The following is a 19,235-nucleotide window of genomic DNA, read 5'->3' as shown; positions in this document are numbered from 1 at the left end:
TGGGCTAAATTAGCAATTTGCAACCCCCTATATTTAACGAAAAAAATCACTGTTAAAATAACCTTTTACATTTGAGCTGAGAACAACACTATCTTTCAAATTATATTAAAAAAGCTCCGTCGAAAATTGCTAAATAGAAAGTCTGGAGAAAAACCAACCCGAGCGCAAATATTTTGTCACTAGCTTCAAAAAACGGAACTAGATGAGATCAACTGGACGCCCTCTGCGGTAAATTTTACATTTGATACTATAAAAATTACGCAGTAAAGTTGTGGGCGAACTTTACTGCACACTAAAAAAATCCTAATCAAACCGAGGAAGCTATTTTGTCTTATCAGTTCTCAGAACGGACTCAACTTTACTCGAACTGCTGTAAACTATGGCTGACAAAAAGCAACATTTTGTTCAAGTTTTCTTTTCTGAACCAATATGAGGTAGTTCATTACATGGCAGACCGCTTTTTTTGCTTTCACTTCTCAGCATTGTCGATATATTTGAATTTATTAGCAAAAAAAAAATATATTGTGCTTATTTTTTGAAAACTTAGGTTGTGTTTCGATCATTTTGCCACGCAAAGTAATTATGGCCAGTTCCGATATCGTTCCGAATCAAACTAATGGAAGATTTTTGGTCCTATAATTATTTTAGAGAGTTGCAAAAAGTTCGGACAGACAGAAATAAATAAAAAGAGCAATCCGCCAATTTGGAGGAATTTTTGCAAGCAAATTTAATTTTTTAAGTGACATTGAGACATACTTTCTGTCTGAAAAATTAGCTTTTGAATGCAAAAATTGTCTGAAAAAGGTAATTTGCTCTTTTTTTCATCATTTTTGTCTGTCCGAACTTTTTGCGACTAATTATACTCATCACTGTTTTGATTATTAATCAAACATTAACAGATACTAAATTCTTATCGAATCCTACAATCTTTTCATAGAAGTTCTTGCTCAGACAAGTGTTGTTCAAAAACTGTATTCATTTTTCATACATCAATATTCAAATACATCAAGCCGGTGTAATTATAACGTCATCAGATTTCTTATTAAGTGCTGATATGTTTAAAGTTTATCTGCATCTTCAAAAGTTTAAATAAGCTAGTTTTGCTAACATGCCAATCAACTTCATTCAAGTAGTAGTTGATTCATTGATCCGAATTCTGCTTTAGCAAAATGCACATGACAGCCTGCAACTACTTTGCATAAATTCATAGTATTGATTCCATGGGTGACAAAGACCTCGGTCAGCATATTGGTCGCAATACTCATCTTCGTCTATGCATTGTCGGTCAAATCCACCACTAACCCAGAACCCAGACCCTCCATTTCCAGCTCCTCCATTTCCAGCGCCTCCATTTCCGGTTCCACCAGTTCCCCCGTTGCTATTCCCACCATTTCCAGCGCCTCCATTTCCGGTACCCCCAGTTCCCCTGTTGCTATTCCCACCATTTCCAGCGCCTCCATTTCCGGTACCCCCAGTTCCCCAGTCCCAGTTGCTATTCCCACCATTTCCAGCGCCTCCGTTTCCGGTACCTCCAGTTCCCCTGTTGCTATTCCCACCATTTCCAGCGCCTCCATTTCCGGTACCTCCAGTTCCCCCGTTGCTATTCCCACCATTTCCAGCGCCTCCATTTCCGGTACCACCAGTTCCCCCGTTGCTATTCCCACCATTTCCAGCGCCTCCGTTTCCGGTACCACCAGTTCCCCAATTGCTATTCCCACCATTTCCAGCGCCTCCGTTTCCGGTACCACCAGTTCCCCCGTTACTATTCCCACCGTTTCCAGCGCCTCCATTTCCGGTACCACCAGTTCCCCCGTTGCTATTCCCACCATTTCCAGCGCCTCCGTTTCCGGTACCCCCAGTTCCCCAGTCCCAGTTGCTATTACCACCATTTCCAGTGCCTCCGTTTCCGGTACCACCAGTTCCCCCGTTGCTATTCCCACCATTTCCAGCGCCTCCATTTCCGGTGCCACCAGTTCCCCCATTGCTATTCCCACCATTTCCAGCGCCTCCATTCCCGGTACCACCAGTTCCCCTGTTGCTATTCCCACCATTTCCAGCGCCTCCGTTTCCGGTACCTCCAGTTCCCCTGTTGCTATTCCCACCATTTCCAGCGCCTCCATTTCCGGTACCTCCAGTTCCCCTGTTGCTATTCCCACCATTTCCAGCGCCTCCGTTTCCGGTACCTCCAGTTCCCCTGTTGCTATTCCCACCATTTCCAGCGCCTCCATTTCCGGTACCTCCAGTTCCCCCGTTGCTATTCCCACCATTTCCAGCGCCTCCGTTTCCGGTACCCCCAGTTCCCCAGTCCCAGTTGCTATTACCACCATTTCCAGTGCCTCCGTTTCCGGTACCACCAGTTCCCCCGTTGCTATTCCCACCATTTCCAGCGCCTCCATTTCCGGTGCCACCAGTTCCCCCATTGCTATTCCCACCATTTCCAGCGCCTCCATTCCCGGTACCACCAGTTCCCCTGTTGCTATTCCCACCATTTCCAGCGCCTCCGTTTCCGGTACCTCCAGTTCCCCCGTTGCTATTCCCACCATTTCCAGCGCCTCCATTTCCGGTACCACCAGTTCCCCTGTTGCTATTCCCACCATTTCCAGCGCCTCCATTTCCGGTACCACCAGTTCCCCTGTTGCTATTCCCACCATTTCCAGCGCCTCCATTTCCGGTACCACCAGTTTCCCTGTTGCTATTCCAACCATTTCCAGTGCCTCCATTTCCGGTACCACCAGTTCCCCTGTTGCTATTCCCACCATTTCCAGCACCTCCGTTTCCGGTACCACCAGTTCCCCCGTTACTATTCCCACCATTTCCAGCGCCTCCGTTTCCGGTACCACCAGTTCCCCAATTGCTATTCCCACCATTTCCAGCGCCTCCATTTCCGGTACCACCAGTTCCCCCGTTGCTATTCCCACCATTTCCAGCGCCTCCGTTACCTGTGCCTCCATCTCTGCTTCTTGTGGGTCTGCAAAACCCACAAGTCAACTTGCAGTTCTCGTTCATGAACCGAGAAAATAGACTTTGAGGCTGACAGTGACCTCCAGCCTTGTATTGATGACAGAAATCGTCTTCGTCAACGCAATTATTCTTGTTTCTGAGAGGTGAAGGGGCTGGCCCTGGATTTGGGATTCCGCTGCTTCCCAGCCATCCTCCAAATATATCGAATGGGTCTTCGGTCCAACCTTGCCCCTTGCAAGTCCGCGCAGAAATCAATAAAATCAAGAGTTTGATTAGTGTTGCTGCCATTTTGCCAGCTTCAACTGCACCCTCTTGGAAGCAAAAAATTGGAGCAAATTATTTAAAAGAGTTTCTTTAAAGCTATTAAACAGTTATTTAACAGGTAGCTTAGAGCTATTTAACAAAGCGATCTATCAATTTTGCTATTAAACAGAGCAATATGCCTTTTTAAGGATTTATTGAAACCTAACTTGAGTTTTTAGATGACCATGAGTCTAGTTTGTCAAAAAAATAGCTTCTGCGTATGAAAATCTGAAATATTTTTTTTTCAGCATAAAAACTTTATTCTTAGACTACCTAAAGTAGTCTGTTCCAACTTTTTGCAATTCTCTGTAGGTTCCACAGATACTTTTCAGAACGAGACGAGGCGAGGACAATTGACCACTCGTATGAACAAAGTGGTATAGAGAGTTGCAAAAAGTTTGAACAGACTGAATTAATTAAAATGAGCAATCAGTTTTTTTCGACGCTTTTTTGCATGCAAAATCTGAAGCCGAAAAACCTTGAATTTTTCGTCAGACCGAATTCAAAATGCGAGATCGTCGATTATCCGATGATTATGCTAGCCTAACTTTTAAATACTGCGATGAACATCCATATTATAAGGTAACAAAAGTTCGACGCTTCGGATGCAATTGCGCGCCGTGGTTATAGGTTTTGAGCGAAACTTGGATTTACTTAACAATCTCCAGCCCTGTAAATAAAAACTGTAAATTCGCACTGGAGCATTGTATGTAAATTCAAATTTTGCTGCATTCAGATTGGTGAAAATTTCGCTGCAAGTCATCTTATGAACGATCCCCTCCCCTTTCTTGAAAAGAGGATTGTTAAGTAGATCCCGTAACTCTGCTTTATGAACTTTCGACGTTGTGTTTATTTAGGTTTTAGTTTCCGTTTGATGTCTAGACAGTTGCTCTTTTTAATTAATTCTGTCTGTTTGAACTTTTTGCAATTCTCTATATATAGAGAGTTGTAAACAGTTCGGACAGACAGAATTAATTTAAAAAAGCAACTGTCTAGAGATCAACGGAAACTAAAACTGAAACAAACACAACGTCGAAATTTCATAAATCTGAGTTACGGGATCTATAATTAGTAGCAAAAAATTCGGACAGACAGAATTAATTAAAATGAGCAATCAGTGCTTTTCAACGCTTTTTTGCATGCAAAAACTGAAACCGGACAACTTTGAATTTTTTGTCAGATCATTTTCGAAATGCAAGATTGTCGATTATCCGATGATTATGCTAGCCTAATTTTTAAATACTGCGACTAACATCCAGGTTTTTCTATAAAACATTTCGTTGCTTCGGATGCAATTACCCGCCGTGGTTATAGGTTTTGAGCGAAACTCGGATCTACTTGACAATCCCCCCCTTTTCTTGAAAAGGGGAGATTGTTAAGTACATCCAAATATTCCTAGAATCAGCGGAATTTCCCACTAGCATTGTGATTAAATTGTGTTCTAAAAACGCTCAAAAATACTACGAGGACAATTCGAAAATAACCAAAAAATCTTATTAACGATATTCTCCCCTTTCTTGAAAGGGGGATTGTTAAGTAGATCCCGTAACTCTACTCAATGAGCTTTATGAACTTTGGACATTTTGTTTATTTCTTTTTTAATTTCCGAGGTGTCTGGACAGTTGCTGCTCTTTTTAATTAATTCTGTCTGTCTGAACTTTTTGCAACTCTCTATACCTAACAATCCCCCTTTCAAGATAGGGGAGGAGATCGGTAATAAAATTACTTGCAGCGAACTTTCGACCAATCATAATGCAGAAAAACTCGAATTTAAATACAATGCAGTGCGAATTTACTGTTTTTATCTACAGGGCTGGAGATTTTTTATAGTAACAATAGGGGGAGGGGGGGGGGGGTTGTTAAGTAGATTCGAGTTTCGCTCAAAACCTATAACCACGACGGGCAATTGCACCCGAAGCGTCGAAATGTTTTACAGTAAAATCTGGATGTTAATCATCGGATAATCGACAATCTCGCATTTTGATTTTGGTCTGACAAAAAATTCAAGTTTTTTCGGCTTCAGATTTTGCCCGCAAAAAAGCGTCGAAAAGCATTGATTGCTCATTTTAATTAATTTTGTCTGTCCGAATTTTTTTGCTACTAATTATATGACTCAAGTTATTGTAAAATTCAACTTTGCATGCAGTAAGTGCTCAAAGTACAGTGCTGATTTAAAACGAATAAATTTTGAATTTTCAAACGCATTTTTTAAAATTTGGGTTGAGATTAGACAAAAATCGAAGATAATGAAAATTGCTTAGAATGTCATCAGAATGAGTATGATGCAATTTTATCTGGGAAATTCTCAACCGATATTTTACCCCAAAAATGGCTCATTTTCCCTTAATCAAAAATTACGCTGAAACTGCTTTGTTAATAGATGAGTAAGCTATGTCACAAGAAGCCTCTCATTACCCAGCCCAACAAAGTTACAGAAAATTTAAATCTCCACAAATTTAAGTAAATTGCTTAAAATCTGATTTTAAGCAAACCTTTTGGGATTTTTATAGTAAAAATCACAAAAAAATCACATTTGTTGACTAAAAAGCAAAAAAATTTCCTCTTTTACAGGTGTTTGGAGATAAAACTCTTCTAGAACTTTAATGGGCTGTGTAAGATGCTTTTTGTGATATAGAATACTGAGCAATTAACAGAGCAGTTTCAGCGTAATTTTTGGTTAATGGGAAAAAGCCAAAATGAGCCATTTTTGGGGTAAAATATTGGTTGAGAATTTTGGAGAATAAATTGCACCATAGTAATTCTGATGAAATTCTAAGCAATTTTTTATTGTCTTCATTTTTTGTCTAACCCAATTTGGGAAAAACGTGTATGAAAGTTCAAGTTTTGTTCATTTTATCCGGATAATTTAAATCAGCACTGTAGCAGAATCCGCTGTTAATTTTTTATGTCTTATCCAACTTTTATCTAATTATTATATATACGCATCAACCTCCAGGGTAAATTTTCTAGTAGTTTGCGTAGGACGTTTGAAGTTTCTAGGAAAATCTTTTAAAGTTTTTAAATTAAAAATGACCCTTTTTGGCTGTCAACAAAAAACTTATGCTCTTATACAGATGTTTGAAAGTTCCACCCCTCTAAAAATTTGTTGTCCTGTTTAAGGGGCTTCGTTGAAATAATTTTCTATCAATTAACTCGGAAGATTCAGCTTAGATTTAGCAAGTTGGATTGAAACTTTTGAAAGAAAAAAATGCAACATATTAATTCGGTTGAAAATTGAAGCATTTTTGTTCCTTTTGCTTTTTGTCTAATCTTAACCCATGTTGAGAAAACAGTCTTTCAAGTTCTCAAGCTTCAAAACATTTGATTGTTTTTAAACAGTTAAACTAAGTCAACACTGTATATATTTGTTTCTAAGGAGTATAACTCATTGAAGATAGTGAGATTAACAAAGAAAACTCCGTCGCATTATACCATATTCTTCTTTTAATTCGTTTCAGACACAGTTTTTTTGTATTAAAAAATAATCTTTTTAACATAGCAAACAAGTATTTGCGTAAGTAAATCGATGATTTTAAACAAAGTTTCAGACTGAAAATTTAGAAATTGGAGCAATAAAGGCATTGGTTTACTTTGGAGCAAGGAAAAGTGTCGATTTTTTTCATCAGTAAGCAATATGTGTGGCGAGACTGTTTGTACATGAAGGCAAAGCTACGAAGTGCGACAATTCCCTAACTCGATTATATTTTATTTAAAAGTTGTTTGATTCACTAAAATTCGCATGAATTAGTGCGGAATCGTTCAAGTTCAGCCTTTTTAAACCCCTAAAGTCTTGTAATTGTAGGTTATTGTTTTTTGAATTTGAAATCAAGGAGTTCAAATATTTTTCATTATATAAAAATATTACTTTGTCTTTAAAATTGGTATGAAGAAAAAAACCAACCCATTTTTTTATTTACTTTGGAACAACAAAGTGAACAAATTGAATTTTGTTGTTCTATATGAAAAAAATCTTTCTTTTTTCAAAAGCCGGTTTTTGAGAAGAACACTATCACATTGACGTTAACTGTAGTTTCAAGAAAACTTTCTTTCAAGTTTGCTAAATGAAGTGTTGAACGACATTTTGTCTGCAAAAACTTTCTGATAGAGATCATTTGTTGTTTTCGATTCATTGTCTCATCTGATATTTCTCAATTGGTCATACGACGAGAAGTGGAAAAGTTTGGAGAGAGAAAAATATATAAAATAAGAAATGTTTTCGTCTTGAAACCCAGCCAAATTTTTATTTTAACTAAAAAATTGTCTCTTAAGAGTGTCGCTCAGTTAGAGAGAAACTTCCTACCAATGAAAACCCATTATGTGATTGTGATAGTCTGTGCTTTCTTTCATTAATTTACAGACACATTTATTTCTCTGATTTAAACATTTATTGTTCTGACTTTCGATACGAAAGTAACGGAAGATTTGTGCTCGAGTGGGTTTTTTTCTTCAGACAAATTTCGACTTTTTAACTAGCCACTTTCGACCATAAACGTGCTCGATAAACCTTAAAAGACAGTCGGGACATTCAGGGCTTACCCTGATACGAGCAGTCTTGTTTATTTTAAGATAGCAAAACCTCAGTTAAATAGGTTCCTTTGAACTTAACAGAAAATGAACAGATCAAAATTCAGGAAGGTCTTAATAAACGAGGCTGCTTGCGAAACTGTCGTTACTACGAGAGATTTCAAAGATTTCGATAAGGTTTTAATTGGAATAATGGCTGTGTTTGAAAAATTTGTGCGAAGTTTATAATCGTATAACTGCAGATCTTAAACACGAATTTCACTGTTTTCAGCTAAACATCGTTTCAAAAAGGCTCTCAATTTTAACCCCAGCCTGTTTGAACGTTTGAGTCCCTCAGAATTAGAGGTAAAAGCCTAAAGTTATCATATGTTTTGTATGTCTCCTAGGACAGTTACCAATAGAGGGTAAAACTATCAACCATTACAACTCACTTGTTTGGTTCCATATGTTTTTTGTCGATTTATTTCAGATAAAACTTGTTTTTTTTTCATTCTAAAATTTAACCTGTTCACCTAATCCTAGTAAAAAAATTAATTACGTTGGAAACGTAAAATTTGTTTGAAAAGAATTGTTAGAAACTGGAGCAAAAAAGTCCCTGGATTCTACAATAACCTGAATAAAACCCTGTTATTTTTGTATGATATCCAACCAAAAGTTAGGTCTTTTTATAACTTGAAGGCAATGCTTTTTGGAATTTTTTTATCAGCATTTGAGAGTTATATTCATGAGAATATTTAAAATTTTTCCAAATTGCCCAGCATTTGCAAACACTGTGGCAGAATGCTCGTATCCCCGAATTCTAACTGCTTCTTAACGGGTCCGATTCTTTTTTTTGTAAAAGTTGTTGATTAAATCAAGACTTTGCACTGTCAAAGTTAAACCATACCAGAACTTGAATCGTATGCAAAATATTTTGACCAATCATTTTGCTACATTTGAATTTAAACAGTTCTGAGTGTGGGATAAATTTCACCACAGGTAAAAAAAGCGTTACATTTTTGCGTTAAACGAAGAACTTTGAACCATCAAATACAAATCTAATCAAAAGTTGAGTCGTTAAGGGGGTAGCCTTGGCTAATTAACCTGAGTTTTAGGAAATTTTGAAGGTAGAACCCGTCACAGAAAGAAATTGCGCTAAGTTTTTGGCAACATATATGAAATCTTCAAAGTGCGCTTAAAATTGACGAGACAATGCAACAACACTTATTTTAAAAACCCTATAACTTTATAATGGCAGGTTAGTTTCTTTTCTTGAGTGTAAGAAGTTTTTATAAACTTAAGCGTTCAAAAAATCAAATGATAGTGGTTCAATATCCAGTTTTTTGTACAAAAAACTGATATAATTAGTTTTTTTTGGAACAACAAATCAAATAACTAGCAGAATAAAATTATTTTGATGTATTTGGATTTTTTTGAGTGGAAAACCCGGCTGTCTAGGCAAATTGTACAGCCAAAATGTTTTCTTGTCAGATAAAAAAATTTTCTGCAAAATGTTTTTTGGTTTAGTTCATTTGCTTTTTTTTATTGATTTTATCAAATACTTTTTTTTCAATTCTTCATACACCGAGAAATGCAAAGATTTACACAGACTGAAAAATTTTTCAAAATTTTTTTGATACTTGACAGAACTTTTTTTGAAATTTGATGTTTTAAACATTTTTGAGACAAAAGCTCCATTTGAAAAATTAGGCTTTGCTTGCAAACCTTTTCAAAATGGATTCGCAAAAAAAATATTTTAGCTTAAATATTAGCAAAAAGTGATGTCAAAAAAATCTTGCTTTTCAAAGCAGTCTTGTTGAAGGCAGTCTTGTTAATTCTTTGTTGAACTATAAACTTGAACGAGATAAAACCAACAAATGTCTGTTAAGAATATAACTCAGTAAAGACATAAACTCTAACCAATAAAAATACTTTGATCTCACAATTTTGAAAATTAAAAATTCTATGAATTTATGCGCTTTCTCTCAGTTTGTTTCATCTAAATTTTTGTTTCTTTGAATTCAACGTTTATTTATTTCAACAAAGCAAAAATTAATTGAATAGGTATATTGACAGTTAATATTTGATGGTTATAGAATTTGGAGAAAAAGCAGCATTGAAAAATAATCGGCCCCAAATGAACAGTTTACCATTCAAATAGGCTTTCATTAAAAAAATGCACCTCAATTGATAAATTAACATTAAATCAAACAAATAAAAAGGTAACATAATTTCGATCTGTTTCAGTTTTTTGTGTCAAAAAAATCCTATTTTTTAGACAAACTGTATCAAATTGGCGATACAGTAGTAGCCAAAAAGTTTTAATTTCATTCTAAATGAACTTTTTTTTGATTTTTTGGTTGGACAAACATTTTTTCTTCTAAGCTCTTTGATTTAGTCATTCGCTTGTTTACGATTTTTTTTTCTTAATTGGTCATCAATATTTATACACCCAGAATTGCAAAAGATTGGACCGACAGAAAAATTTAAAAATATTGTCTATTTCACAGAAATTCTGATGTAGTTTTGATGTTTAAAACAATTTCGAGACAAAAATTCTATCTGAAAATTTAATTTTTGCGTGCAAACGTTTTCAAATCTGATTCTTAAAAATTTTTCAGCATAAATTTTTGTAGATAATGAATGCAAAAAATCAATTTTCGTAATTGCAGGTTTTGACGACGGAATTTCACTCAATTGATCGTCCAAAAAGGTGTCAAAACAAACCTAATTAAAAATACTCTTTATGAACAATTAAATTTCTCAAAATTTAGAGATAAAGTTTATTATTAAACTAAGTTTGAACTATTACTTTGTCTGTTTAGGTTATAACTCAGTAAGATAAAACATTCTGATGATAGTATTTGCTTATTTATTTATTATTTATTAATTAATTTAACACATTTTTTCTTTGAAACAAATTTTTTTCTTTCTTAAGTAGCAAATATATAATTGATTAAGTACCTTCATGGTTGTAAGTAAAATGATTTTTTTAAATTAGAGCAAGAGTTGAAACCTAATCCAATGAAAATGAGCAGATCAATTTGCGGTGGTTTTTATAATTAAAAAACACCCCAATTGATGTAAAAACTTATTTTTGCAACAAATCTAACACACTTACAATAAAATAAAATTGATCTTTTTAAAGTTTTTAGAAAAAATGTACCAAATTGGCGCTATTATTTGCAGCAAAGTTTGTTTGAAAATTTTTGTTTATCGTGCTCGTAATAAAAAATTTTCTTTTTAAGGTTTTAGATTCAGATTATTCGACAGTTTCAATTAAATATTTTTGTAATTTCATTTTTCCATACATTGATAAATGCAAGAACAGAATTTGAGAAAAATAGCAATAATTTCTACGTGATAGAAATTTCCAAGCAATTTCGACGTTTTCAAGAAATTTTGGACATAAATTTCATCTGAAAGATTAAGTTTTGCGGGCAATAGTTTTTAAATGGTTTCATCAAAAGGATGTTTAAAAATATAATTAATCTTAAAAGCAGTCTTTTGAATAGATAAGTCTCTCACTTTTTGAAGAAAAAGTGAAATATTTGGCAAATACTATATTTTTGCATCTTAGGAAATTAACTATTTAAAGATTACCAATTGATACCATATGAGTTTGACTCTGTTTAAATTAAACAATAAAAGTTTTAAATAAAAAATACTCTCTGGGAAATTTTCTTTTCTCTCGGAGGGTTCAATAATGCCTTAAACTTTTTTTCGGCTATTAAGATTTATTTCATTTTGAAAATCATTATCGACTTTTACAAAAGCTTCGATTTTTCCAACAGCTAGCAATAACTCTTGCAGGACTGCTCGTACATGAGGGCAAAGCCCCGAGTTTTGACTGCTGTTTAGCTGGTCTTGATTATGTTTCGATTGATTTTTTTCTGACAAAGAATGGACGGTCAACATCAAATCGTATCAGAATTTAAAATATATTAGGGAATTATTTGACTAGTGAGCCTGCCTTCTCTGATTTTTCAATAACTTCGAGTGTGTGATAACCCAACCCATTGAATAATCGCGTTACGTTTTCATCATCATATATAAAACTTCAATGCACGAATAAATTTTTCCAGAACATTGCAAAATTAGCTTTTTGTATAAACTTTAGAATTTTGTGATTGCACTTGTTAATTTTTAATTTTTGATCCTACAAGTTCAACTTTTGTTATTTGAAAATGAATAAACAAAGAAGATCAAGAGTATATTGATATTTATTTCTGGAACAAAAACTCTAGCACCATGAAGGTCAAGTTTGAAGTGATCTGTTTGAAAACTTTTGCTGTCCAAAAGCTGGTTTTTGAGACAACTTATTTGTCTGAAAAATGTGGAAAAATCAAAATTGCATGCAAATTTGAATCATTTTCAAGAGTATTCCTAGTTTTTCTTTGATATTTAGTGTTGTTGAAATCCAAATGTTGCCAAATTTTGTGACGTCAAGCAAGTCTAACGCTCAAAAGTAGCGCTTTAAATCAAAAAAGTTCTGGTACACAATTGAGTAATTGCATGTTAAGCCGTAAAACTATACACAGTTTCTTACAATTGAGAAACTGATGCTAACATATTCCGATCACATTTTTTTGACCAAAAACAATGCAACATTTTGGCTTTAACTAAACGGTTCATCGCGAAAATCTTACACAATCATAAATGAATTGCACGGGCGGTTTTAGAAAATTTTTCAGTGCAATTTTCAAAGTTCAGGCGTTGTTGGTTTATGACTGGAAAAAAAGTGTCAATGCAAATTTGTTCCCAAGGTAGGTCATGCGTCATTTCAATCAATTTTTCTAATCAAATTTTTGCACTTCTCAGAGAGATGCGTAAAACATCGGATAAATATAACTATTAAAAATGTCGACTTATTCAAATAAAATATTAAATTTGTAAATTTTTCTGAAAAATCTGAACCTTTTAATCTAAGTTAAGCAAACAATTAATTACAATAGTTTCGCATTTGAAAAAAAAAACTATTTTCAAAAAATAAAGCGAAACAGCACTTGTTCTTATTTAAAATTAAAATTTGATTTTGATTTAAATTTGAATTTAGAATCTGAATTTAAGTTCAAATCCACCTAAAAATTGAATTGTTAAGGAGATTCCCTCGGCCAAATAGTCTGTCTCATTTAAATTTTATCAACTTTTATTTTAAGATTGTTTTTAAGATTACTAGAAAGATTACTAAAATTTGCCGGTTAAAAGTTTTTTTTACCATCTTTACATTTGAGCTGATAGAGCGTTTATAATTATTCTGATAGACAAAATGTTAATGTTAATTTTTTAATATCCAAAGCTCGTCTGAACAAAAAACCTTTACCAAACTTAGATGATGAGGATTTTTGGCAAAATTTAAATCACAAAATTAAAAGTTTGTTTTTGAAACAAAGATTATGTTTCACTTCAGCAAAAGTTCAAAACTACATGCAAAAATGGATCAAAGGAGCCAATTTGATTTTTTGTGTTTTGGATAAATATTGGTGCCCTTGAGCATTCTGAATCTGTCCCTTGAGCATTCTAGCATTCTGGCCCTTGAGAATTCTTGCAATTAAGATAGGTTAATTTTATTGTTTGATAAATTTTTTTCTACATAATCGAAAAATTCTTAGTTAACAAACTTGATGATTATACATAGGCTTTTTGATTTTGATCTATTTGTAACCCATTCTTTTCACACTTGAAGACCATTTTTTGTCGTGAGTGCTTTTAACTTTACAATTTATTGTGATAAACGAAGATATACATAAATTATTTCAGACAGAAATAAACTATATAAGTTGGCATTATTTCCATAAGTACGCGTACAAATTGTTGTAATTGGGATATAATTTCTGTCTGAGAAATTGACCTATGCCTGAAAAATTGTTTCTGAATTAAGCCTTGCATTATTTTTTTTTAAATTTTATATTGTCATGCGATTTTTTTGCGGTTTTCTTTACACAGAGAATTGTCAAAACCTCGACTAGATACAACTAAAAAGGAGCAACCTTGCGTGCAACCCCGACGTTGTAGAATTTTTTTAGTTTTGCTCTTTTTCTGCTAAAGTTTTTTTCGAAATTTTTTCTAAGATGCCAAGTTTTGTTTATAAAAAAAACTCAACCGCCCGATTATATTCCTGATTCTTAGAAAAATTGTCAATTGTTGACAGTTTAAGAAAACTAAATCAAATTAATGGAGGTTTTGAAATCATTTAATTTTTCCTATGTTCATTCAAGGTATTTTTTTCCAACGATAACTTTGTGTTCTAATTAAAACAAAGTTTCATTCCTTTGATAGAAAAAACAAAAGAACAGGGTCTGGATCAAATCTCATTCCTATAATTATTGATTCTGGTAACGATTTTTTTAAAAATAATTTAATAGTAAGTACATGAATTGGAAAATATCTTTCTGCTCTTTTGAAAAAAAATCTACCATACCATAAACGTCCTGGTATCAACAATAAAATCAAATGTGCAGTTTCTTGGAGCAGAAAAGAAATGAGTAAGAAAAAACAAGAGAGCTGATCTGGAAAATTTATGCAATAAAAAGCTAAACTTCGACCAAGAAGTAGTGCAAAAAAGTGGTGGGTGTTTATGTTTCTGTGACGAAAATAAAAAACTAACGATAAGTAAAGTTTTCTCATTCGAAAAAGTCAGTGGCTTCCTATTTTTTGATACTCCTGAAAAAGTTTTTTAAGCGAATGAGCTTGAAAATTTTGTTTGTAATCAAAAGCTAATTTTAATGGCCATTTAACTTTTAGATCCGAACGTAAGGCTGACTTCGTTGCTAAAAGGGAGTAGCTAAATAGAGTTCTTTTGAAAAAAAAACAACCGGGTGAGAGCAGATTTGGAAAATCTTTTTTTAAAATGCATATATTCATCTTTCAAATGTTTTGTACCCTTTTCAAGGCGTAACTGCAATTTATGCTGTTTGTTAGTGATGTTGGGGGGATTGGCTGGCTACTTCTCTTGGACACTTCACCTTGCTTATGTAGAGCAAAAATTTGGACAGAAGGGATTTAAATTTAAAAAGCCTTCTTTTTTTTGACAGCATCGATACAATTTATGCTTCGCATGCAAACTTTTTCCAAAATGGACTCATCAAAAAATATTTTGTCATTTTACTTTGTGTTTGGCAAATTTGAACTAAAATATTTATCCTTAAACTGCAGATCTTCAAAACGAAATTCAATTTCTCCAGCTTGTGAAAAACTTGTCAAAAAGTTCATAACTTTCGTTACAGTTTCATTGTACCTTTGAGTCCCTAAAGCCTAAAGTTTATCCTTCTAGAGTTTATACTTAATTATTATTTAATTAAAAACCATTACAACTGCCTTTTGTGATTTTATATGCTTTCTTACAACTTTATTTAAATAGAATTTTTTCAGAAATTTTAACTGAATTAAAAAAAACTCTAAGTATTTCTTGAAAGCAATGCTGAGTGGGAAAAAATTTCGGGTTTTGGGATTTTTAATTAAAAAAAACTTTGTTGAGTCTGACAAACTCTTTACTTGGTGCAACGTTAAGCAAAAACTATGGCCAGACTGCGCCTAAGCTGGTTATGAGGCCAAAGCGCCTAATTCCGGCTGCTCTTAAGCTGGTTCCAGACATTTTTGTTTAACCTGGTTATTTGCATCGTTACCATTATGTTGTATCGAATAATGAGTCGTCTGGGGATTAATTTGACCAATCATCTTGCTGCATTTGGAAATTCTTACAATTTTAACTCTGGGGTAATCATAACCACAGAAATAAATGGCGTTACCTTCGTGCAATGAACTATGAGCTTTGGACCGCCAAAATCGAATCATAATAAATTTGAATTGTTTAAGGGTGAACATTGGCCAAATAGCCTGTCTCATTTCAATTTTATGCAATTTTAAGCTTGAAACAATCCGCCTCTCAGATATTATTAACGTTTAAATTTCAACATGAAATCAAACACCTTCAAAATGCACATAAGTTAGAGAAAAAATGCAAAATAAGTAACATTTCAACAACCAGAACTTTATGATGGCAGGTTGAAAATTTTGTTAACAATAAGTTTTTCCTTCAACCTTTTTTGATAAACTTGCATCCGATTTGGAAAGTTAATTGGACCTTTAAAAATTTTAAAACGTGATTGATATCAGAAAACCTCTTTACATGCTGAAATTATGTAATAACTGTCACTTGCAGGTTTTAAATATTTTTTTTTCTATCGAAATTTTTGCATTTTGTTGAATATTATTCGGTTTAATAATCTAACTGGAGCTTCGTTACTCTAACTGGAGCTTCATTTCAGCGTCTATCAACTGAAGGATCTAATTTTAAAAAACCAAGAATATGTTAAAACTTGAACGCATCGAGAACAATGATTAAAAAATATTTTCTAACCTTGTTCCAGCTGCGTTGAAATTCTATTATTTTACATTCTTCCTGAATTTTCCTGTGAAATTTTTCTTGTGATAGACATCCAAATGAACCTCCACTTACGTATTAAAGTTCAAATTTGCTCAATGTTCCGAATAACTTATAAAAAAATAATAAAAGTTGTAGACATTTTGTTTGCTGAGTCGCACTCCTACTTCTATAGTTAAAATTTCTATATTATATAACTTTTACAAAAATTTAAACAATTTTTCAATCAGATTGGTTTGGAGGGCCGAGTTTTTCTGACAATTTTTTTTACTATCCAATATATCTGCAAAAGAAATCGAGCTAATTAACTCGTCTTCACCCAAAAATTCGGCCTCGTCTCGAAGCTTGCTGATCTCTCAAACTACCACCATACCGTTGCAAGTAACAAACAGGGAAAATAGGTTAGACCGTGCAGTTGCAGTACGAGGTGGCATAGAAACTATTGACCTCTGGAACTGCATAAATCAAAAGATATCAACAGCCACCGCCTGCCCTCCTGGACAAGAAAAAAGCCTAATTTACAATTTTCTAATCCAACCTATGGAAAAATGGTCGTAATAAGTTTTTCACGGAAGAAATTTTTTATGACAAGTTTTTTTTTAATCGAATTTTTTTCCATAATTTTTTAAGATTAGTTTATCTCAAACAAAACATAATGGTGGGAAAATTGGTTGCATGAAAACAACTTTGGCTATGAAAAATGCCTAGTATACAATTTCTTGTAAGAAAAGTGTACAAAATGTATTTTTCCATAGAAAAAAAAAACCAGCGTGAGGTAAGGTTTTCTAATCCAGATGTTGTTTGCATACCTGATTCTGAGCTCAGTTATTGCAAAAATTGACATTTTGTGTTTATCAGGTAGTACAGTTTGATAGTCCAGTTTTCCACCCAAAAAATCCAAACTCACAATTAAGTGTTTTTTTTTAATCAACAAAACAGCTTTCTTTTGTGTGTGTGTTTTCATATGCTAAGATAAACATGCAAATTTAAAAAAAAAATTCTAGCCTCATACAAAGTTTTTTTTGTACATAATTTTGTGCAAAACTGTTGATATTAACTTTTAGAGCCGAACGTAAGGTTGACTTCGTTGCTAAAATGGAGTAGCTGAATGGAGTTACTTTCAAAAAAAAATCCAACCGGGTGAGAGCAGATTTAGAAAATCATTTTTTAGAAATTATATATTCATCTTTCAAATGTTTAGTACCCTTTTCAAGGCGTAACTGCAATTTGTGCTGTTTGTTAGTGATGTTGGGGGGATTGGGTGGCTTCTTCTCTTGGACACTTCACCTTGCTTATGTAGAGCAAAAATTTTGACAGAAGGGATTTAAATTTTAAAAGCCTCCTTTTCTTTTTGACAGCATCGATACAATTTATGCTTCGCATGCAAACTTTTTCCAAAATGGACTAATCAAAAATTTTTTGTCATTTATCTTTGTGTCTGGCAAATCTAAACTAAAATACTTGTCGTCAAACTGCAGATCTTCAAAACGAAATTCAATCTCTCCAGTTTGTGAAAAACTTGTCAAAAAGTTCATAGCTTTGGTTACAGTTTCATTGTACCTTTGAGTCACTGAAGCCTAAAGTTTATCCTTCTAGAGTTTATACTAATTTATTATATAATTAATAACCATTAAAACTCCCTTTTATGATTTTATATGCTTGATTTCAACTTAGTTTAACCAGAATTATTTCAGAGTTTTTAAAAGATTTAAAAAAAACTCTAAAAAATTCTTGAAAGCAATGCCGAGTGGGAAAATATTTCGGATTTTTGGATTTTTAACCAAGCAAACCCTTTGCTTGGTCCAATATTAAGCAAAAACTATGGCCAGACTGCGCCTAAGTTGGCTATAAGGCCAAAACGCCTAATTTCGGCTGCTCTTTAGCTGGTTTCAGAAATTTTTCAAAAAAAAAATTGTATAACCTGGAAATTTGCACCGTTACAATTATGTTGTATCGAATAATGAGTCGTCTGGGGATTAATTTGACCAATCATTAATATTAACTTAGGCTAATAGCATAATATGTAGTTTATCTGCATACCAGCTGCTAGCTACACTCGGTGTTTTTTGTGACAAAAAGCTCTTGATTAGTTTGTTTCGGATGGAACAAAATTTTTGGAACAAACATTTTTTTTTGTGTTTTTCACTGCCAAAAATGTATGAAAAAAAAAACTATTTCAGACAGTTTCCTTGTATAAAAAAACTCTGTCGCTAACCGGATTGACAATAAGTGCTTATCGTACCGTTTCATATTATGAAAAAAATGCTGATCGTACTATTTCATGGACCAAAAAAAACATACTTAAAGAAAGCTTGATAAGCATTTTTCCACACTATGAAATATTTCAATAGGCGTCTTTTCCATACAATGAAAATACCAAAAAACAGTTTTGTTTGTTTTGAAATTTTGTGTTTCATGCGAAATACTAACCCTGGACTTTTTGTCATAAGAAAACCCAGAGTGTAACTGGCAGTTACCACGCAGATAAACCGCATTTTATGATATTTGCCACCTAAGGTAAGAACATTTTTATGTGGAAACATATAACAAAAATGTAACTTTTTGAATACGGCTAGATAATTTTTGGTTTGAATCAAAAAATCGTATGAAAATCCCATGATAAGTATTTTTTTCACACAATGAAATCGTATGATAGGCATTCTTACCATTCAATGGAATTGTATGATAATGATTTTTTCCGTTCAATGGAATGGTATGAAAAAAAAACTTTTTAACGGACAAATTCTGCATAAAACTCAGTTTCTGAATGAGCAAAACAAAAAAATGAAATGAGGCAAAAACTAAACCTTTGCCCAGCCCAACGTGCCCATTTGAGCTTCCTAAATATTTTTTTGAAAATTTTTTGAACAAAAAATTTGTTTTTCGAAAAAATGATTACCATACCATTTTCATAGAATTGAAATCTTATGATAAACATCAAAAAAAGAAGAAAAATGGGGGCCAATTTGATCTAAATTAATCAGAAAGCGAAATAAACTCATTTAAACTTGCCAGACAACTTTTTGAAAAGATTTTCCTGAATAAAAAATTCAATGAAAAAAATGTTTATTATACAATTTTAAAA

At 33.4% G+C, this 19,235-nt stretch overlaps 1 protein-coding gene across 1 annotated transcript; it reads right to left on the bottom strand.

The window, feature by feature from the left end:
• Nucleotides 1-975: 975 nt before the first annotated feature.
• LOC134855403 (uncharacterized) lies at nt 976-3,616 on the bottom strand. The gene is made up of 2 exons (XM_063871914.1): nt 3,558-3,616; nt 976-3,272 (listed from the first exon to the last, which is right to left on the bottom strand). Exon 2 carries the CDS (start codon nt 3,247-3,249, stop codon nt 1,162-1,164), a length of 2,088 nt encoding a protein of 695 aa, XP_063727984.1. The 5' UTR covers nt 3,250-3,272; nt 3,558-3,616; the 3' UTR covers nt 976-1,161.
• Between the last annotated feature and the right edge of the window lie 15,619 nt (nt 3,617-19,235).

The sequence above is a fragment of the Symsagittifera roscoffensis genome, chromosome 10 (genome assembly GCF_963678635.1).
Source record: "Symsagittifera roscoffensis chromosome 10, txSymRosc1.1, whole genome shotgun sequence".
NCBI lineage: Eukaryota > Metazoa > Xenacoelomorpha > Acoela > Convolutidae > Symsagittifera > Symsagittifera roscoffensis.
Note: the sequence above shows the minus strand (reverse complement) of the source record. Positions and strands in the feature narration are given on the sequence as shown.